Source organism: Leucoraja erinacea, chromosome 35 (assembly GCF_028641065.1).
Source record: "Leucoraja erinacea ecotype New England chromosome 35, Leri_hhj_1, whole genome shotgun sequence".
NCBI classification, from domain to species: domain Eukaryota; kingdom Metazoa; phylum Chordata; class Chondrichthyes; order Rajiformes; family Rajidae; genus Leucoraja; species Leucoraja erinaceus.
The window spans coordinates 10,821,460-10,844,979 of NC_073411.1; the positions used below are offsets into that span (position 1 = coordinate 10,821,460).

The window sequence follows — 23,520 nt, forward strand, 5'->3', positions numbered from 1 at the left end:
CACACGATTCTCTGCGACTACAATTTATTCCAATCAGAGTATTTTCTGAAATCCTCATTCTGAAATGCAATTAGGTTTTTGCATTTTAGGCAATGCAGCATTCATTGTTGAATTACTCGCGTTACATCCTTGACTCCAACATCAAACGCAATGGAAGTACATCGCTTTGAAACAAAACGTATGCCACTTTAAGAAGCCAGCACCTCCCGGGTATCTGACGCCATCAGACGACACAGCGCACGTACAGCTCCTCTGAAATATCCCCATCTCCGGGACGCTATCTGACCATTCATTCGTTATTGCAATAGATATTTCTCAATGTAAGAGAAAAGGAGAAATAACAGAAACTAAAGATCAAAGGCTCACTAATGTGGAGTCTCTTTGTTTTCGGGACAACCGACTCGTAAACATTGAGCATTGAAATCTCGGGTTAAATGTTGGGGATAATTCTCAATGGTGAAAGATCAGGAGCAATTCTTCATGAAGCATTAACAAACGGTGCGCACTATTTATTCTACGCGCTGCCCAGCCAACAGACGAACCTTCCGGGCCCTCTGGTTTAACTGAGGCATGGACGTGTAGTGCCTATCTGTAAGTATACGCAGCTCTCTGCATTGATATTAATTCATAAGGACACAATTGCTGAACCAACGGGTCTGTTTTATCAGTGAAACGGCTTTCTATTTACCACCGTTGCAATATTGTGGCCCCAGCAGGGATTTCATCGTTAGTTCATTGTGACAGGTTACTTAAGGTCTTATTTAAACGTTAATCCTCCGGCCCAGAACCTCTGTATCGCTGAAATAACCCTCATCCCTTGAATCACCAAGTCCATCTCCGTGCTCATCCTTCACAACACTGAGACCAACCATGTTATAGTCATAAGCTGCTGCATGAAAACATGGAATTCGGCCGATTGAGTCCACAACACAGTGACACCAATCCTACACTAATGCCATGTTATTTTCTCTACATTTCCATCAACTCCGCCCCGACCGAGATTAAACCACCCACTACACTTGGGACAATCTACAATATCTGCTACAAATCTGCTTGTATTTGGGATGTGGGAGGAAATGGGAACAGATGGGATCCCACATAATCACAGGATTACGTGCAAACTCCACATAGACATCCGGATTGAACCTGGGGCTATCAGCGAACCTCTTTGCCTGAGGTCACCCCAGATTTGGTTTTGTCTTCTCTTCCAGTTTTACCCCACTCTCCCAACCACAATAAGTCTGAAGAAGAGTCCCGACCCGAAACTTCACCTATCCTTTTCCTCCAGAGATGCTGCCTGGCCTGCTGAGTTACTCCATCATTTTATGTCTGTCTTTAAAATGTGATCCTTGCCTTTTAGAGATCCTATGAGCAGGAAGCAAAGACTGCCCTGGGAGAATGTTGGAGACCATCACTCGGGCTCCGTAAACCTAAATGTACCAGGAGATTGACGTTGCCACAGATCGATTAAAGCATCAGATGGATGGTGTGGAGGTTCATCCCAGTCAGCTGTATTCATCAATGCCATATTATCAACAATATGGTAGGAATGCTTCCTTTCTCAGCAACACTGGCTCAGAACTTGCAGAATTGTCAAAACACCTCACAGCATTGTGCAAGGAAGGTCCTGTTCAAACATTGCCTTAATCTCAGGAATTTATCATTTTGATGCTCATAAAAGTTATTTTGTGTCATTTTTAAAAAGAAAAGATGAGGAATGTTCTTGAGATGAGATGATTGGCAAATCTCCAATACATATATTGTAAAAAAAAAGCAAGATGCTGGAGCACCTCGGCATGTCAGACAGCATTTGAGTTTAGTTTATTGTCGGGTACAGTGAAAAGCTTTTGTTGTGTGCTAACCAGTCTGCCCAAAGAGAATAATGATTCTGAGCATCTGTGGATCCACAGGGAGATCGTCCTACCACAACCAGAGAGCAGTGCTGAACTACTATCTACCTGTTTGGTGACCCAGAGACTATCCTTGATTGGACTTTGCTGGCTTTACCTTACACTAAACGCTATTCCTGTAAATGGCTCGGTTGTAATCATGTATTTTCTTTTGGCTGTGGATAACATGCAACAAAAGCTTTTCACTGTACCTTGACAATAAACTCAACTCAACTAAACTGAACTGAACAGGGTGAACCAGGAGCTGACAAGTGATAGGTGGATACAGGAGAGGAGAAAATGAAGAACATGGCACTTAGCGAGGGAGGGACACATATCTTAAATACTTCAAGATAAAATGGTGCTGGTACACATATCATTCCTTGCCATTGGTGTATATTGCAGATCATTGTCCTATATGCTAGTCAAGGGCCGATGCTGAATATAGTCGATAATTCTTATTTTTTAATGTTCAGTAATCATTTTGGAACATTAACCATTTTACAGATTTTAAAATGTTGTTTTTAACTTTTTAGGGTTGCCAGAACACCACCAGCAGGAACTGTCACATGAACATTCATACAATGCTTTCTTAATGTATAAGAAAGCATTCTACATATGTGTCCCTCCCTTGCTCTATTTATATTCCACTCTCCACCAATTCCAATATTGGTTGCCAATGGTGGGGGGGAGGGTTCAGAAGCGTTAGTATGGGTGTTGTGTGTCGAAGGGACTGGTTTCCAGAGGGCTAGTATGGACATTGTCAGTCACTCAGCCCTGGTGGGCTAGCAGCTCAGTCACTTAGGCCTGGTGGGCTGGCAGCTCAGTCACTCAGGGCTGGTGGGCTGACAGCTCAGTCACTCAGGGCTGGTGGGCTGGCATTTCACTCATGGCTATTCCTTGAAATTCCATTTGAAGCAGAGTGCAGGCCACCACATTCAATTTCATAGCATTTCAAGCAGAGTGCAGGCCACCACATTCAATTTCATAGTATTTCAAGCAGAGTTCAGGCCACCGCATTCAATTTCATAGCATCTCAAGCAGAGTGCAGGCCACTGCATTAAATGTCATAGCATTTCAAGCAGAGTGCAGGCCACCACATTCAATTTCATAGCATTTCAAGCAGAGTGCAGGCCACCAAATTGCCAAACAATTAATTGCATTGTCATTAAGGGCTAACAAATCATTTATTGCAAGTACATTGCATACTCACAGTTCAGTTGATTCACAGCTTAGTTGTGTACTCTCCCTTGCGATCTTCCAGAGTGACTGACTCACATCCAGGCATCTGGGGTTTTATAGTCCGTTTTAGAGACTGTTACGGTTTGCTCCCACATCCCAATGATATGTGGTTTGTTAGGTTAACTGGCCACTGTAAATGTCACCGAGTGTGCAGGTGAGTGGTGGAATCTTGGGGGAGTGGATGCAAATATGTGGAGAATAAAATAGGATTACTGTAAAATTAATGTCAGCGGGCTCTTAAAGTTGGCACTGATTTGGTGGGCCAAAATATATAATTTATTGTTCCTATGCTGCATAACTGAGTGATCTGTGTAACTTCAACTCGAAAAGAAAATTCATGACGTAATTAAGACAAATAATAAAATCCACAGCGTTTACTGTAGATGAACATATTTAGAACATGCATTATCATTGGAAAGATGGTGAGATGTAACACTGATCATCTGGATGAGAGGAGCCCTCATGTTTGTTATGCTTGGAAGTCCAGTTGCTGGTTTGCTTAGTATTCTATCACTGCAGACGCAAACCCCATTTTGGAGACTGGTAGTCTTGCAAAGTTATACCATAATAAAATTAACTTGGTTTCAATTTTACAGTAGGTGTGGGGGCGCTCCATGCAATCTTTGAAACTATTTTTGTTTTTCTTTTGCAGAGAATAATCCACCAACTTTTCCAAACAAATGCAACGGGTCAATTCACACAACTTCAAAATGTGATGTCAATTCTAATTGCCTAGATTACGATGGTGCCTCTACTGCCCCTTACTCTTCCAGTGGTCTACCAAATCCTGTCCACGTATTGAACAGCACCATGCCCACTTCGTATTCCAGACCACCTACATTCCCCAGTCAAGGGCAGCATCTGAACTCTGGTTTTCAGCCAATACTCCAGAGCTACCACCTACCACAGCCAGACAGTAAGTGTTTGATCATCTTAAATTCAGGGTGATGTTTATTCAAAAGTTCCGTCTTTGTGGAGCTCACAGAACAAGATCAAAAGTTGGAGGCCACCTTAAATTAGATCATTAGTTTGTGTGTTTATGAACTTAGGGGCAAGGTAGGGGCGGCACGGTGGCGCAGCGGTAGAGTTCTTGGCTTACAGCGCTTGCAGCGCAGAAGACCCGCGTTCACTGCCAACTGTGGGTGCTGTCTGTACGGAGTTTGCATGTTCTCCCCGTGACCCTGTGGGTTTTCTCCAAGATCTTCAGTTTAAATGGAATTCATTTTGAACAGCTTCCTGATTTGAGCAGTGTTTTCTTTTGAGACGTTTGAGTGGTTCTAAATGCTTCCTGGTTTTATTCCCTGGTACATTGTGGGGCATATGGTAATTACTTTATACAGTTTATTGACCTGCCGTAAGCATGTTTATATCCAGGGCGATGTGCTCTTACGTTGAGTTTGGGTCCTTGGTTATTGTGATGTTTTATGGAATGTTACAAATCTAAAATGATGAATTACTTTAAGGCATTTCATCTCAATGAGGTTCATTGAGAAACTATGAATGTCAAATGCATTGGTTTATTGGGGCAGCACAACTAGCAAAGCTGCCTCTTCGTGCCTCCAGAGACCTGGGTTTGATGCTGACCTCGGATGCTATCTGTGTGGAGTTCACATCTTGTGCCTCTGACCGCATGGGCTTCATTCAGTTGCTTTGGTTTCCTCCCACAATCCAAAGATGTGTGGGTCGGTAGACTTATTGGCCACTATAATTGCCCTCTAATTTGTAGGTGAGTTATGGCGTTGGGGCCAGTTAATTAAATTTAATCAGGAGTGGATACTTGGAATGAAAAGTGAAATCTCTACCGAAATGGAAATAATCTCAGCGTTTCTGCTTCTGGTGTTGGCGTAGCAACAAATCAAAGGCTGGCACCCACAAGTCAGGCAGAAACACACACACACACAGTTTTAATATTATATAGATAGAGATAGATAGATAGATAGATAGATAGATAGATAGATAGATAGATAGATAGATAGATAGATAGATAGATAGATAGATAGATAGATAGATAGATAGATAGATGAGTGATCGATGGTCATTGCAGATTCTGTTTCCATGCAGCATTGCATCATTAACGCAGACATCTGGTCAGACATCCAATTGGACATTCTGAATCTAAATAATTATTTTCTCAGGATGGAAATATCAAATATCAGAGGGCGTAGTTTTAAGGCGAGAGGAGCAAATTTTGAAGGAGATGTGTGGGGCAAGTTTTTTTTACACAGATTGAGTGAGCTGCCATGGATGGTGGTGGAGGCAGATATGATTATCACATTGAAGAGACCATTGGATGGGTACATGGGGGAATGGAGAGATATGGATTATGTGGCAGGCAGATAAGAGTTGATCTTGACATCATGTTCAGCATTGACGGGTCGATGGGCCTGTTCCTGTGCATTCTGTTCTGTTCTATGTTCTAAAGTGGAAATTTTCAACCACCATGTGAGATAAAGCAGTTTGTACATTCAAATGTACTGTTTTCTTTTTCAACAACTTCCCTTCCTCAGGTTCTCAAACACCAAGTCACAAACTATACGGTCCTTTCATCACTGGAGCAGGAGAGGGTACTGTTCATTCAGACCCTGCAACTGCAGCTGAACCTGTAAGTAGATCTAATGTGAACCTGTGGACTTGGACCATTGGGTCTCCTCAACATTGCAGCTCACCCTAACCACACGACTCTGATGTTAGCAGTTACATTAAGAGTAACTCTATAAAGCCGGTTGGGGTGAGGATGAAATAGGTGGGAGGCCTTGATGAGAAAATGCACCAAATAGCAACTAAGAATGTGTAGGAGGGAACTGCAGATGCTGGTTTACACTGAGGATGGACACAAAATGCTGACGTAACTCAGTGGGACAAGCAGCATCTATGGGTAGAAGGAGGAATGGGTGACATTTCAGGTTGAGATCCTTCTTCAGACTGAGTCAGGGGAGAGGGAGACACAGAGATATGGAAGGGTAAGGAGTGAAGATGAGGACAAAGCTCCAGGAAAAAGTAGACTAGATCATTGGTCGATAGGGGAAGGTGACAATGGAGTAAGATTATTGGCCAAGTATTCACATACAAGGAATTTGTCTTGATGCTCCGCCCACAAGTAACAACATGACATACAGTGACAGTTACGAATGACTCAGAAAACACTAAACATTATTAATAATAAAACATTAATGGGAATTAAGATGCAAGGCACTGAAGATCTCATTGAATGGCAGAGCACCCTCAAATGCAGGAACAATCTTACATTTCAATGTTCCTATAATCTGAAAAAATTGTATTCCTCATGCAAGATAAGTTGTATCATAGGGGTTGAATAATAAAATCGATCATATCATGACTATTTTCAGAAATAGATAGATAGATAGCCTTTTATTGTCATTCAGACTTAGTCTGAACGAAATTGCAGCAGTCATACATATAATACAATACAATAAAACAACAATAAACACACATTAACATCCACCACAGTGAGTCCACCCAGCATCTCCTCACTGTGATGGAGGCAAAAGTCTTAGGTCGCAGTCTCTTCCCTCCCCTTCTCCCTCTGCGCTGGGGCGATATTTGTGGCAGAATTGTGGCAGAAGTTCAAAAAGTGTGATGTTTGAATTTGCCTTAGCTCTCTCACCATAAAGTCACGGAGGCATTCTGCTCGTTGATTATAATCGGATGTTGTGTCCTTGGTTTCAAAGAGCCGTCAATCGGGATCACTCGAGGAATCAGGAAATGGGATGAATCTGGATCTAATTCCCAATCCGGCAAGTAGTTCTTCTTCAGTTAGTAGAATGCAAATATTGTTGCTGTTACAAACACCTCTATGTCAAAAGTATGCAGAGCCATTTCTACCTTCAACAGTTCTTCTTTTTGCAGCCTCGGGTAGAAGTGTTTTGGAAATTATCTTTGAGAGCTCATTTTATACCTTACTAGACCAACTCCCCCAATGGTGTGATCCCCCAACCCAATATTCCACTATGCACCCGTCTCCTCCAATGGAACTGAAGCCGTTCTCAAAAGTAAGATTCCAGCACTGCCCTGCCTCTTGAAAAAAAAATCCATTGACACCTCCCCTGCCTGCTGCAGCAGTGAAAAGTTCAGTGTTCCTGTCTTGCAACATTGTTTTGAAGTGTGCTGGAAGCTGATAGGAAGAAGCAGCCGTCAACGAATCAAAAGGCAGGAAGGGATCCGTACTGCAGGCGGACGGATTTGAGTTTTATATATATACCTTATGAGGGGGGGTTGGGTTGGGGGTGGGGCGGGGTGGGGGGGGGGGGGGGGGGGGGGTGTGCTGGTGAGCATTGGATAAAGATAAAGGTGCAGCCTGTAGATTCTGTGACCTCACTCACCTGAACATCCGTGAGATACTTTAAACTGCTTCCATAACATTAGTGTTACAGGAAATAATATTCATGGAACTGACATACACCACTACCTCCAAAGCATTTAGAATAAAGGGGAGGCCATTTAGGACTGAGGTGAGAAAAAACTTTTTCACCCAGAGAGTTGTGAATTTGTGGAATTCCCTGCCACAGAGGACAGTGGGGGTCAAATCACTGGATGGATTTAAGAGAGAGTTGGATAGGGGCTGGTGAAATCAAGGGGTATGGAGAGAAGGCAGGCACGGGTTATTGATTGGGGACGATCAGCCATGATCACAGTGAATAGTGCTGCTAGCTCGAAGGGCCGAATGGCCTCCTCCTGCACCTATTTTCTATGTTTCTATGTATCTGTAAGACTTCCTCTCCCATTATAAAGTCAGGACAACTTTCCTCTTCCCTCCATAGATGCTACCCGACCAGCTGAGTTCCTCCAGCACTTTGGGTCTTGTTTTGCTCAAGATTCCAGCATTTGCAGTTTCCCTTATCACGATTTCCCTATCATTTTCCATAGGGCAAATTAATGTTTATTTTCCCTATAGGGGAAAAGATAGAATTCTTGAAGGCAAAGGATTAATCTGGTACACTTAGAATCCAACCACTGGAAAGATTCAACTTGATGGGCTTGTCCATTTCATCTTGTGTTTCCTGTATATAATGTATCATCTTACCAAATAGATGGGAGGCCTGGTTCTATTGCACAAGAATATAATGGAGCAGCACCTCATATTTCACTTGGGTAGCTTACACCCCAGCGGTATGAACATTGACTTATCCAACTTCTTTCCATCCTTGCTTTCCCTCTCCATCCCCTCCCCCTTCCCAGTTCTCCCACCAGTCTTCCTGTCTCCGACTACATTTTATCTTTGTCTGGCCCACTCCCCTGACATCGGTCTGAAGAAGGGTCTCGACCCGAAACGTCACCCATTCCTTCTCTCCAGAGATGCTGCCTGTCCCGCTGAGTTCCTCCAGCATTTTGTGTCTACCTTTCGATTTAAACCAGCATCTGCAGTTCTTTCCTACACAATGTAATGTCCTTGTTGCTTTATAGGTTCAGGTGGCAGAGAATGATAAGGAGTTGTGGGAGTCCCAGGTATTCTGTACTAACACAAGAGGACAATTACCTCCATTGAGCACAACAAACTTCAGAGTGGAAGACCAAGGTAAATAGTACACCAACTCGTTGACCTCCACTGAAGAATGTTCAGTGACGACTAAGATTGAACGAATAAGTTTATTGGCCAAGTATTCACATACAAGGAATTTGCCTTGGTGCTCCACCCGCAAGTGACAACATGACATACAGTGACAGTTAAGAATGACACATAAAACATTAAACAGTAATAATAAATCGATTAAACATGTGAATTAAATAAAATACCAGAGCAAAAGGAGGCCACAGATTTTTGGTTATTGCGTAGAGCTACTACTCGTGGAAAAAAGCTGTGTTTATGTCTGGCTGTGGCAGCTTTGACAGTCCGGAGTCGCCTTCCAGAGGGAAGTGATTCAAAGAGTTTGTGGCCGGGGTGAGAGAGGTCAGAGATGATCTTACCCGCTCACTTCCTGGCCCTTGCAGTGTACAGTTCGTCAGTGGAGGGAAGGTTGCAGCCAATAACCTTCTCAGCTGATCGGACGATTCGCTGCAGCCTCCGGATGTCGTGCTTGGTCACGTAACCAAGTAAATGAAAGGAAAGCCACCAATATTTTAAAGGGAGTGCAAGAAAGGCCGACATAAATCTGTGAAGTGGGAAGAACAGCTAAACAAAGCAATTAATAAAGTAAATAAGATGCTAGATATCATAAATATTCTGTAGAATTATGGTGATCCAATATAGAAATGTAATGTAGTTTCAATTCAAGTATTAGAAACAAAGTGCTGGAGCAACTCAGAATGTCAGGCAGCATCTCTGGAGAACATGGATAGGTGACATTTTGAGTCGCGACCTTCTTCAGTCTAAACCCGAAATGTCACCTATCCATTTTCTCCAGCGATGCTGCCTGACCTACTGTGCCACTACAGCACTTTGTGTGTTCTGTTGTAAATCAGCATCTTCAGGGCCTGTTTCCGCACTGTATCTCTAAAATAAACTAAACTAAACTAAACATGACACCCAAGCTGCATTGTACTATGCAGTAACATTCCAGTCTCCCTGGGGCTAAGGTACCACTGAACCTCTATACCCATATGCTGTGGAGGTTATAGTTTTGTAAACTGTGTTTTCTCCATTTTCTAGGTTTTGCCAGCCCCAGGTTTATCCGCTGTACGACATACACTTTCCCCTGCAGTCCAGAGATGGCCAAACTCTCCAATCTTCCTCTTGCTGCTGTAGTCAAACCTCTCGCTACTCTACCAGAAGGAGAGGTGAGGACTCTTGTCTTCCCACATCCTGGAACAGGCTCGCGATATCAATTCTCATGGCCTTCAGCATCACCATTGGCAATTCAAGAATTCTCCCGTTTCCCCCTGATTCGAACTCGGAGATTTACGGTAATGGCCGCTCGTAGGTACTCAGGGCTCTCGTGGACATTTTTCGACATGTTGAAAAATCTTCACGAGCTTACCGTGTTTCCCGAGCACCTGCCGTTAGCGTTACGAGACGTCCCGAGCTCCGACATACGCGCAAAGTACATTCTACGTGCTTACTATGAGTTAGATTTTTTTTTAAACTCGGGAGAGCTCTTGAATTACCTCGTACAGTGGGACGGGCCCTTTGGTGTTGAAGGGTGGACAGGTTATCTGACTGGTTTGTCGGATGTGTTTTTGGGAGGAGCTATGGTTTGGTCACTGAGCAATCTGCGCAAGCAGTCTCAAGGAAGGTTCTGAAGAAAGTTGATTTGGGGATGTGGCTAATTCTGGAGCCTCTGAAACTCAGTGGAACTAAGTTACACTAACTTAAGCAAAGGCTAGAAAATAAAACACTACAGCACATGAACAGGCCTTTCAGCTGACAATGTCTGTGCCGAACATGATGCCAAGATCAACTTTTATCTGCCCATGCATAATCTATATCCCTCATTTCCCAACATATCCATGTGCCCATCCAAAAGTCCCAAATGCCTCTATCCTATGCCTCGAGCCTCCACCACCACCCGTGGCTGTATGTAAAGAAAACTTTTCCTTTAAACTTTGAGCAGTGGCGGACTGGGTCTAAAAATATTGGTTGCCAGGAGACAAAGGGGGCCCACTTCATCAAGGGCCCACTTGCCATCGGGCAAGCTGACACCCTGGCCAGTCCTCCACTGACTCTGGGCCTCTCACAAAGCTATACCCTTTAGTATTTGATATTTCCATCCTGAGAAAAAAAATCTTTCTATCTGTGCCTCTCATAATTTTCAATACTTATATCTTTTCTCCTCTCAACCTGTAGTATTCCAGAGAAAGAAAATCCAAGTTTGTCCAACCTCTCCTTACATAGAAACATAGAAAATAGGTGCAGGAATAGGCCATTCGGCCCTTCAAGCCAGCACCGCCATTCAATATGATCATGGCTGATCATCCAAAATCAGTATCCCGTTCCGGCTCTCTCCCCATATCCATTGATTCCCTTAGCCCTAAGAGGTAAATCTCTCTCTTAAAACATCCAGTGAATTGGCCTCCACTGCCTTCTGTGGCAGAGTATTCCACAGATTCACAACTCTCTGGGTGAAGACATTTTTCCTCGTCTCAGCCGACCTCTTATTCTTAAACTGTTCTGGTTCTGGACTCCCCCAACATGGGGAACATTTTTCCTGCATCTACCCTGTCCAATCTTCTAAGAATTTTATATGCTTCTATAAGATCCCTTTCCAAATTCCAGCGAATACAAACCCAGTGGACCCGTTCTCTCATCATATGTCAGTGCAGCCATCTCGGGAATTAACTTGGTGAACCTACGCTGCATTTCCCCAATAACAAAAATGTCCTTCCTCAAATTAGGAGACCAAAATTGCAAACATCACTCCAGGTGTAGTCTCACCAGGGCCCAGTACAACTGCAGTAGGACCTCCTTGCTCCTAAACTCAAATCCTCTGGCAATGAAGGCCAACATGCCATTAACTTTCTTCTCTGCCTGTTGTACCTGCATGCTCTCGAATCTATGCAGCATTCAAGTGAATACACTGTGGATGGCTTGGTTGTAATCATGCATTGTTTTTCCGCTGACTGGATAGCACGCAACAAAAGAGCTTTTCATTGTACTTCAGTACATAGGAAAATACACACAACTATATTCCAATCATGTGGAGTAGAGAGGTCAGGTTGGTTATTGTGGACCGAGCGGAGGTGTTCGGCGAAACGATCGCCCAGCCTACGCTTGGTCTCACCGATATAGATCTGCTGACATCTAGAGCAGCGGATGCAATAGATGAGGTTGGAGGAGGTGCAGGTAAACCTCTGTCGCACCTGGAACGACTGCTTGGGTCCTTGAACGGAGTCGAGGGGGGAGGTAAAGGGACAAGTGTTGCATCTCTTGCGGTTGCAAGGGAAAGTGCCCGGGGAGGGGGTGGTACGGGAGGGAAGGGAGGAATTGACAAGGGAGTTACGGAGGGAGCGGTCTTTGTGGAAGGCAGACATGGGGGGAGATGGGAAGATATGGCGAGTGGTGGGGCCATGTTGGAGGTGGCGAAACTGATGAAGGATTACTTGTTGTATGTGACGGCTGGTGGGGTGAAAGGTGAGGACTAGGGGGACATCATATTGATGTGGGATATGCAAGCTATGTGTGACTGTTGAAGAGATGTATTTTTTCTGTACTGATCGGATGGTTGCACTTTGACTGATATTGTGTTTTGACTAAAATATAATCTCGGCAGAAATATACTAAATAGGCATGGTGAAATTTGCAAACCTGCCCACTGAGAAAATGTGTACCCGGTTTGCAAACATTTAAAAATAAAGAGTTTATTGTTTATTTTAGGCTCCTGTGCATTTGGTGGACTGTGGTGAAAGTGACCCCATACAGTGTGAGAAATGTGCAGCCTATATGTGCTCCATGATGCAGTTTCTGGACAATGGGCACACGTTTCAGTGTCCATTCTGTGATCGTATCTCACCAGGTAAGTGAGTACAGACACTATACGTCTTCATTAAAATCTGGACGATATTATTGAGTTAATATTTCTCTAGGAATTGTGAATTAGCAACTGTAGCTGACTTTTGAGATAAATTACAAAATGTCTTTTAAGCTCCATTAAATACCACTGTTAAGGGGCTGTCCCACTTGGGCGACCTAATTGGCAAGTTTAGAAGAGTTAAAAAAAATGGCGTATTGAAGACCTCCTTCGACTATGTTGAAGACCAGCTTCGACTATGTTGAAGACCAGCTTCGACTATGTTGAAGACCAGCTTCGACTAGCTACGACTATCTATGACTAACTTCGGGAAAATTGGACACCAAATCGTGGAGACCTCCTTTGATCTCCTTCGACCTCCCTTCGACTATGATGAAGACTATCTACGACTTAGACTACCTTCGACTACCCTCATTTACCTACGACTAACATGCCGACCTACTACGACCTAATACGACTAAACCTACGAGTAAATAAAGTATCGATTTTTTTCCATGGCGACCTTTTTTTACTCGCGGGCATTTTTTTAACATATTGAAGAAAACACCGCGACCTAGCTGAGGCCTCGAGTACGTGGAGACCACTCTCGAGCATGAAGGAGAGTTACGAAGACCTCCTACGACCTCGTGTCGACCATGCTGCGAGTATGAGTCGAGGGCAAACTCGCCAGACCTCGCGGATTAGGTCGCCCAAGTGGGACAGGCCCTTTACCATGCAAATTCATGTCAATGCCAAATTGATGCTCCGTTGAAAAGATGTTTTTGCCCCTTTTAAAACTGACATCAAAAGGAAAAAAAGGTGTCTTGGATTGTATTCTGGTGCCTTGGAATGTAAATAGCTGTTTCATGTTGCTGTCTGTGTTTCCTTAACCAGTGCCGGATAACTACTTTCACCCCATTGACTACACTGGGAAACGGGCCGATCGTCTTCATAGGCCAGAGCTGTCCCTGGGCTCCTACGAGTTTGTGCTACCAGAACAGCAAAGCAAGGTAAGCCACGGCTGAGGACAGCAGAAGGGTAGGGTCCATGGCGATCCATTCCATTCCTGCTCAGTTCACGGGGCTGCTGCAATGGCCAGACCTGAATGAATGAATGAATGAATAAGTTTATTGGCCAAGTATTCACATACAAGGAATTTGCCTTGGTGCTCCGCCCTGCAAGTGGCAACATGACATACAGTGATAGTTAGGAATTGTAGATTGCTTATTGCATGTGAACCAATCACAGTAGAAATATCATCACTAACCCCAGCTTACTGTATGCTTTATATTAACACCCACTTCCTACACTAGGTAGTCTTGGAAGCGGTGATGATGAACTAGCAACTAACAACCTGCTGTACCGTTGTATTATGTGTATTAACTCCAGACTGTATAATATGCTTATTTACAGGAATGACACATAAAACATTAAACATTAATAATAAAATGTTTCATACTAATAAATGCCTCGCCCATTTGCTCACTGCAAGCTTTCCCATCTAAAACAAGACGGAGTAGGTTTAGGATGAAGGGTTGGAGGTTTAGACAGGATCTGAGGAAGAACCTTTGCACCCTGAGGGTGATTGTAGTCTTTAGCGCACTGCCTGGGGGAGTGGTGGAGGTAGAGACTCTCACAAGATTTACAAAGTATGAAGAAAGGCATTTGAATTACCAAGGCTTATCAGACTATGGACGTAGTGTTGGTAAATCAGATTAGAATAGGCCAGTGTGGATGTGATCTAACAGCATGATAGGACCCGTTTCTGTGCTCTACAACTCAATAACAAATATTTCAGCATCTGCAAAGCTTTGCCCTTTAGATTAATGAAGCCATATCACGTACAGGAAAGTTCCAAAAAAATAAATGTCATCAAATAACAGTCAGAAGGAATAACTCGGCAACAAATTAATACTTGCGACTGTAATGCATTTCGTTGTCTCTGTACTGTACACTGACAATGACAATTAAAATTGAATCTGAATCTGAATCTAATGGGGGCAACTAACTAGTTGAGTATATCTGGTTATGTTTGACTGGGAATCATGGTGAATAAAGTATTGGTTTCTCTTCTTTGCTCTTCCCACCCAGAGTGGCCGAGTTCCAGGTTCCGTGGGATTCATTTTCATGATTGATGTATCGTACAATGCGGTGAGGAGTGGCCTGCTTCACTTAGTCTGTGGCCAGTTGAAGAAAGTGGTCCATAATCTACCAAGGTAAGGAGATGTCAGTACTGAAACTTGTCCTCGTGTGGTGATTCAACACAGCCCGTTGTAAGTACCGAAAGGTCTTTCTGATAAATGTGCTGAACTCAACACAAAGAATGTGTCTGAAGAAGGGTCTCGACCCGAAACGTCACCTATTCCTTTTCTCCAGAGATGCTGTCTGACCCGCTGAGTTGCTCCAGCTTTTTGTGTCAATCTTTGGTTTAAACCAGATTCTGCAGTTCCTTCCCACATCAGTAGCTCATCATCAGTGGCATGGTGGCACAGTGGTAGAGTTGCTGCCTTATACCCCCAGAGACCCGGATTCAAAATTCACTGCAGATGCTGTCTTTACGGAGTTTGTACGTTCTTCCTGTGACCTGTATGGGTTTTCTCCAGGACTCTGGTTTCCTCCCACACTCCCATGCTGTCCTTCAATTGAATTGAATCTGTACAGGCCAGTTTCCAAACCTGGTTGTTCCTCTATGAGTTCCCTGTCTCGGCTAAGTTATGGCAAACTGCCCCTCAGTGAGGGGTGTATCAGCCTTTGTTGAGCAGAGTGGCATGGTGAGTTCCTTTCACCATGCCATTATTCAACTTGAGAACCACAGGTAGCAAACTGACTTGGCCTGGGCCACTGGAGATTGGAAACTGTTGTCAGACTCTCATTATAGAGGTGGAACATTGACAAGTGGGGTCTAAACATGTGTTCCAGATGTGTTATGTTTAAGAGCTTATTAGGATGAGCTTTTGGGTATTTAATGTGGATGTCTTCAGGTTTGGCACAAGCTGTCCCTGCTGTACTTTTTGTCTAGACAACAGGACTTCCTCTGGGGCATAATCAGATGGGAGTAAAAAAGTGCTGGTGGAACTCAACGGGTCAGGCAGCGTCTCGTTTAGTTTAGAGATATAGCGTGGAAACAGGTCAGTCGACCCACCAAGTCCACGCTAACCAACAATCACCCGTACACTAGTTCTATCCCACACAAGGGACAATTTACAGAAGCCAATTAACCTACAAACCTGCACGTCTTTGGATTATGGATGGAAACCGGAGCACTGGGAGAAACCTACACGGACACGGGGAGAACATACAGGGAGCACCCGTGGTCAGGATCGAACTAGGGTCTCTGGCGCTGTGAGGCAGCAACTCTACCGCTGCGCTTGCATGCTGACCTCATGTTGGAACCAGAAACTTTACCTGTCCATTCTTTCAACAGATGCAACCAGATCTGGTGAATTCCTGCAGCATTTTGTTTGTTGCCCAAGGTTGCAGCATCTGCAGTCTCGTGTGTCACTATGTAACTAGTTGCGTGTTTAATTGTTCTACAGGGAGCCCGGGGTTGAGGAGTCGGCTGTGAGAGTGGGATTCCTAACGTACAACAATGTTCTACATTTCTACAACGTGAAAAGCTCTCTGGTTCAGCCACAGATGATAGTGATGACTGACTTCTCCGATATGACAACACCGATGTTTGATGGATTCCTGGTCAACGTGAAGGATTCTGCTGCTCTTATCAACAAGTAAGAGCAAGGGCCTGGGAACCGGCACAAAGACATGGGAACTGGCACACTGCAGCTAAGAAATAACTGAGCATAGCAAAAGAACTGAGCGACACAGTGGCGCAGCAGTAGAGTTGCTGCCTTACAGCGCCAGAGACCCGGGTTCGATCCTGGCCACGGGTTCTGTCTGTATGGAGTCTGTACGTTCTCCCCGTGACCTGTGTGGGTTTTCTCCAGGATCTCCGGTTTCCTCCCACACTCCAAAGACGTACAGGTTTGTCGGTAAATTGGCTTGGTATAATTTTAAATTATCCCTAGTGCGTGTAGCGTAGCATCGAAACATAGAAAATAGGTGCAGGAGTAGGCCATTCGGCCCTTCGAGCCTGCACCGCCATTCAATATAATCATGGCTGATCATCCAACTCGGTATCCCATCCCTCCCTGCCTTCTCTCCATACCCCCTGATCCCTTTTTCCACAAGGGCCACATCTAACTCCCTCTTAAATATAGCCAATGAACTGTGGCCTCAACTGCCTTCTGTGGCAGAGTATTCCACAGATTCACCACTCTCTGTGTGAAAAATGAGTGGTGAATCTGTGGAATTCTCTGCCACAGAAGGTTAGTGTGTGGGGATCGCTGGTCGGCGTGGACTCGGTGGGCCGAAGGGCCTGTTTCCGCGCTGTATCTCTAAACTAAAGATTGCCAAAACAGTGGTGCACCACCAATTCCTTGGTCTCCCTGTAAAGATAAAGGATCTTCTTCACCTTTAAACTGATGGTTGCACTGAATGGAAGGGGTTTGACCTTCCGTGTGTTCAACAGTGTTCTCTCTACCCTTCTGTTCCAGTTTGCTGGATAGGATCCCATTGCTGTTTGCAGACACTCCTGAAGCGGATGTTCTGTTTGGCCCTGCAATCCAGGCTGGGCTGGAAGCTCTGAAGGTAACAAGATGGCAGCTTTGAATTTGAACTTTGAACTTTAGGCAAGTCAGCATGGCAGTACGGTGGCACAGCGGTAGAGTTGCTGCTTTACAATCCCAGAGGCCTGGGTTCGATCCTGACCATAGGTGCTGTCTGTACAGAGATTGTATTTTCTCCCCTGCGCGGTTTCCTCCCACACTCCAAAGACATACAGGTTTGTAGGTTAATTGGCTTGGTATCATTGTAAATTGTTCTCAGTGCGTGTAGAGGGATATCCTGGTTGGCACTGACATGGTGGGTCGAAGGGCCTGTTTCCGCGCTGTATCTCGAAACTAAACTAAGTAGGTTTCGCCCAATTAGTTCATGATAGCCCCAACATTGCACAAAGCAGTTTGCAGTACAATCAGATATTGCATGAGAGTCATTGATGCATTAATTGATAGTTGAGGTCTCCCAATGTCCTGGCCGACTCACCTTGGGTTTCCACACTTCTCCACCCACCGCAACCAATATTTCTTGTATTGGATCCTGTACTGGGAACTGACCCATGAGCAGTTCAACGTGAGTCTATGTGTGGCCATTACTTGAGACTTGACAGTTTGACGAGCTTGTGATAAAAGTCTAAAGTAATGGTCTAACGGGGCAGTTCCTTGCACACCAGCATCACAAACAGTGGATTAATTAGCTCTCCATGGGAATCACAGTATGAAAATTATCTCCCTGTAAATTGTAATGGTTTTCTTCAGAGGGACAATAGCCCCACTTTGACCCCTCGTGAGTTGGCCTTAGTCTGCCCGAGACAAAGAGCAGAGATGAAAAACCACTCAGTCCGAGACAAAAGAATTGAAGAGTTCCAAATTGTGAAGCTGGAGGAAGGAATGTAAGTGGAAGCGGAGGGGAGAAATTGGTGTGAGTCCAGGTGGGGTACAGGGAGAGGGGGTATGTAATACGGGGGGAGGGAGAGGGGAAAGGTTATGTAGTTACCAACAATTGGAGAATTCAATGTTCACACCGTTAGGTTGTAAGTTAGCCAAGTTAGACTGTGAGGGAGATCAGATGGTTGATAACTAAGGGGGGGATAAGTTGAGACGGGGCAATATAAGCTGCAAATCAGAGGGTGAAAACTTTTTTCAGTCACATTTGCAGTGGGAGGAGGCATTAAGAAGAACAAAAGCCTGTGGGGAGTTTGTGGGAAGCATGGAGTTAAATGCAATGAATTACACAGTGAGTGCCAAGATGATGTGCCGTTGTGTATGGCTGCTCCGCCTGCAGTCCGTCCTTTCACCCTCTTTTATTTTTATTTTTAATCCTGTCATCCATTTTAAGATAAAAAGCAAAGCCTTTTTTGGAGATTAAGAGAAAGGGAGTTATATAACAGTTTTTTCATTAAAAAAAAATCTTACCAGCATAAAACTCTGTAAAAATATTGGTGCATCCTGTCACTACAAAATGTTTGTTGGAGGTCTTCTTTTATGTGGTGGGTGGGGGGGAGGGGGGGGGGGAAGGGGGAAACTATTTTAACACCAGTCCTACCTGGTCGGAGATGCGGTTTTCCTCCGAACCGCATCTTCGTCCTCTCTGTGCGGCCTACCATCGAGCTGGAGCAGCGCTGGAGCGGCGTTTCCTGCCGGGACTACAGCTTCGCCGGCGGTGTAGATGCTGGGACACCAACATGGAGCGGGCGATGCCTTACCGGGTCGCCTTGCGGTAAGCTCCGGGGCACTGTGACCGCCGACTGCGACATCGTTGAGCTGCGGCTGCAGAGCGTCCAGCCGCGGGCGGGCGGCACTGGATTTACAACACCGCGGGGCCTGGGATCCGAGATCGCCAGGGTCGGAGGTCCGGCCAGCGCGGCCTGAGAACTTTGGACATTGCAGTCTTCGGGGAGGAAGCGGCCGCTTCAGTCCAGGCCGCTGAAGAATGTTCACCCGACGCCGATGATCCAGCTTCGCGGCAGAGGGCCTGAAAACACCGGGTTGGCTGAGGAGGCCACATATAGACCCCGACCTCGGGTGGACTATGAGGAGGAGAACTGGATATTTTTAGTGCCTTCCCTCACAGTGAATTCTGCTGTGGGGGGGGACGTTTCTTGTTGATTTCTATAGTGTACTGTTCTGTGTCTTTTTTCTTTTTCCTATTTTATTTTATATGGATTTATTGACATTTAATCTATTCAATTAGTTTAATCAATCTCTGTAAAGCACTTTGGTTCAAAGTGATTTTGTTTGAAAGTGCTATATAAATAAATAGTACTTACTTCTAAACCCTGGCACCATTTGTTTTTGGAAGAACGCAATGATCATTGTTCTCACCTTTCTTTTCAACTCCATCAGGCTGCTGAATGCTTTGGCAAACTCTTCATATTCCACAGCTCCCTGCCCACCGTGGCTGTACAGGGAACCCTGAGGAATCGCATCACTGGCAAGGAGCAGGTATGGAATGGGAAATGGCGCTGAAACATGGTGCCGCCCGCATATGTTAATGTGCAAAAAGAATTTTACTTTGCAGTTTAATATTCCGTTTTATTTTAGAGAAACTGTGTGGAGACTGGCCCTTCGGCCCCACCGAGTCCGTGCTGGCCAGCAGATCGCACGGTAACACTATCCTGCACGCTAGTGACAATTTACAATTTTACCAAAACCAAATGTCTTTGGAGTGTGGGAGGAAACTGGAGATCCACAGAAACTGGCTCCGCAGCCCAATTTGCCCCATCTATGCGAGTAGCACATGCCTGCATTTGGCCCATTTCTCTCTAAACGTTCTCTATCCACCAACCTGGAAAAATCTATTAAACGTTGTTACTGGACCTGCCTCGGCTACGACATTTGGCGGATCGTTCCATATCCGCACCACCCTCTGTGTGTGTCATTCGCGTCCCTATTAAATCTTTCCCCACCCTCTGGTTCTTGATTCCCCCTGCTCTGGGTGAAATATTCTGTACATTCATCCCATCTATTCCCCTCGTGATTTAAAACGCTCCCCTCACGATTTGATACAACTTATTTTAGTTTGAAATTATTTCATGCATTTCTGTACTTTGCAAAGTAAAACATTGGGTAACAAGAAAACTGTTGAATATTAACATTCCATTAGCAATTTCTAAACCATACACAGCAAACGGTGTGTTTTTAATTTATTTCCCAGCATGTCCTTCATCCTCTTGACCTACAAACAAGCCATGTTACTTTGTTACAGGAGGCCAGAGGCTGCACTAAAGTAATGAGGGGTCATGTGGGCGGCACAGTGGCGCAGGGGTAGAGTTGCTGCCCTACAGCGCCAGAGACCCGGGTTCGTTCCTGACCACGGGTGCTGCCTGTACGGAGTTTGCACGTTCTCCCCCTGACATACATGAGTTTTCTCCGGGTGCTCCAGTTTCCTCCCACACTCCAAAGACGTACAGGTTTGTAGGCTAGTTGGCATGGTATCAATGTAAAATTGTCCTTGGTGTGTATAGGATACTGTTAGTGTGCGGGGATCACTGGTCAGCACGGGCTAGGATAGTCGAAGGGCCCATTGCCATGCTGTGTCTCTAAACTAATTCGCACTGCAGTTTCCTCTAGCTGGCTTGGCTGAGACAGGGGCTTGGGAGTGTGTTGTTGCCTGCATGAAGTGTTTGAAAGAATCAGAGCAGAGATTGAGCCTGCCTGCCGTGTCAGTCCTTGTTCCAGCCTCAGAGCAACTACTATCAGATACTGGCCAAGCAGTGCGTGCAGCAAGGCTGCTGTGTGGACCTCTTCCTCTTCTCCGACCAGCACGTGGACATGTCCTCCCTGCTTCTGGTGACCTTCAAGACCGGAGGAAACCTCTACAACTACAGCAACTTCAAGGTTACACCTTTCTTAATCAGACAGCTTCTTCCACTCGATCTAAGTCTATTCTGGGTCTGTAGCTAGAACTCGTTTGATGTGCTTGGCAGGCTCAGGAAGATGCGGAGAAGTTCCAGGGAGACATCCAGAGGAACGTGGAGAAGGTGCTGGGGTTCAAGGCTGCCATGAACGTTCACACAAGGAAAGGTACCTTTCTTGGTCTTCTGAATATTTGTTGTGTCGATGTAACGCTTTCCAGGTGAACTTCCACAATATCTTCTCTGATTCCTTGCATAAAACCCAAAGCTATAGAACCCATTTTCTTCTTTGCTTTTCCTTCTTTGACCAGTTATCAGACACATCCAGGAACTACCATAACTCGACTCACTCGGTACTTGTTAACACATGACCCGGCAGTAGAGTTGTTGCCTCACAGCGCCAGAGACCCGGGTTTGATCCCGACTACGGGCGCTGTCTGTACGGAGTTTGTACGTTCTCCCTGTGACCACGTTGGTTTTCTCCGAGATCTTCGGTTTCCCCGCACACTCCAAAGACGTACAGGTTGGTCGGTAAATTGGCTTGGTAAATGTAAAAATTGTCCCTAGTGGGCGTAGGATAGTGTTAATGTGTGGGGATCGCTGGTCGGCACGGACCCGGTGGGCCGAAGGGCCTGTTTCCCTGCTGTATCTCTAAACTAAACAAGAGACAGAGGTGATTTGAATCTTGACACATAGGACTGCAGATGCGGAGTTATAAAAAATGATACAATATAAAGATACAACCTGACCTGCTGAGTTCCTCCAGCACCTTGTACACTGATTTGAATGTTGTTTTGTTCTGGGACCAGGTATCAGAGCGACCAAGTATTATGGCTCATTTCACATGAACTCGAGTGAGATGGAACTGGCTGCTATTGACAGCGACAAGACTCTTGTGGTGGAGTTCAAACATTATGGGAGACTGCAGGAGGAGGATGGTGTGCCTATACAGGTAAATCCTCTCAACATGGACACAAAATGCTGGAGTCACTCAGTGGGACATAGAAACATAGGTAGGCCATACGGCCCTTCGAGCCAGCACCGCCTTTCAATATGATCATGGCTGATCATCTAAAATCAGTACCCCGTTCCTGCTTTTTCCCCCCCATATTCCTTTGATTCCTTTAGCCCTAAGAACTAAATCTAACTCTCTCTTGAAAACATCCAGTGAATTGGCCTCCACTGCCTTCTGTGGCAGAGAATTCCACAGATTCACAACTCTGTGGGTGGAAAAGTGTTTCCTCATCTCAGTCCTAAATGATCCACCACTTATTTTTAAACTGTGACCCCTGACTCTGGACTCCCCCATCATTGGGAACATTTTTCCTGCATCTAGCCTGTCCAATCCTTTAAGAATTTTATATATTTCTATAAGATATCCTCTCATCCTTCTAAATTCCAGAGAATACAAGCCCAGACGACCTATTCTTTCATCATATGTCAGTCCCACCCTCATGGGAATTAACCTGGTGAACCTACGCTGTACTCCCTCAATAGCAATAATGTCCTTCCTCAAATTTGGAGACCAAAATTGGACAGGTGCGGTCTCACCTGGGCCCTGTACAACAAAACCTGGGTGTACTTGCTCCTAAACTCAAATCCTCTTGTAATAAAGGCAAACATGCCACTAGCTTTCTTCACTGCCTGGTTTACCTGCATGGTTACTTTCAGTGACTGATGTACAAGCACACCCAGGTCTCATTACACCTCCCCTTTTCCTTATCTGACACCATTCAGATAATAATCTGCCTTCCTGTTCTTGCCACCAAAGTGGATAACCTCACATTTATCCACATTATACTGCATCTGCCATGCATCTGCCCACTCACCCAACCTACCCAAGTCACCCTGCAGCCTCATAGAATCCTCATCGCACCTCACACTGCCACCCAGTTTTGTGTTATCTGCAAACTTGGAGATCTTACATTTAATACCCTCGTCTAAATCGTCAATAGGCAGGCAGCATCTCTGGATAGAAGGAATGGGTGACGTTTCGGGTCGAGACCCTTCTCAGCCTGAAGAAACGTCACCCATTCCTTCTCTCCAGAGATGCTGCCTATACTGCAGAGTTACTCCAGCTTTTTGAGCCTATCTTTGGTTGAAACCAGCATGTGCAGTTCCTTCCTACACTGTGCTGTTCTATGTTGGGTTCTATGTTCACACCCAGAGCTGACTATCCTTGTCGCTTGCTCCTAGTTTGTGCTCCTGTACACAACAGTCCATGGTCAACGCAGGCTCAGGATCCACAACGTTGCTCTCAACTGCTCCAACCAGCTGACTGACACCTTCAGGACATCACAGGCTGAAACCCTGTTGAACTACTTTGCCAAGTCAGGTGAGTATATCAGCAGATTGGTCACACACAGCAGCGGACCAAGCTAGTTCCATATCCAGGATGTGATCACTCTGCAGAGGGTTAACATATGATGGGTGTTAGATGGCACTGGGCCTGCACTCGCTGGAGTTTGGAAGGATGAGGGGGGACCCCTTGGCGCATGTGACAATAACCTGAACAAACCTG

General features: G+C 45.1%; 1 protein-coding gene across 1 annotated transcript in view; it reads left to right on the plus strand.

Moving 5' to 3' along the window:
- The window catches only part of LOC129713316 (protein transport protein Sec24C-like), a 39,631-nt gene that overhangs the window by 11,281 nt on the left and 4,830 nt on the right, over window positions 1-23,520 (plus strand). Inside the window, 16 exon segments of the mRNA XM_055662287.1 lie at window positions 1,361-1,543; window positions 3,784-4,047; window positions 5,639-5,733; window positions 6,821-6,886; window positions 8,553-8,664; window positions 9,736-9,863; window positions 12,397-12,535; window positions 13,424-13,539; window positions 14,621-14,745; window positions 16,066-16,257; window positions 17,083-17,176; window positions 19,489-19,587; window positions 20,812-20,982; window positions 21,072-21,168; window positions 21,809-21,951; window positions 23,196-23,334. Coding sequence (XP_055518262.1) covers window positions 1,435-1,543; window positions 3,784-4,047; window positions 5,639-5,733; window positions 6,821-6,886; window positions 8,553-8,664; window positions 9,736-9,863; window positions 12,397-12,535; window positions 13,424-13,539; window positions 14,621-14,745; window positions 16,066-16,257; window positions 17,083-17,176; window positions 19,489-19,587; window positions 20,812-20,982; window positions 21,072-21,168; window positions 21,809-21,951; window positions 23,196-23,334 — 2,089 coding nt within the window. The 5' untranslated portion in view covers window positions 1,361-1,434.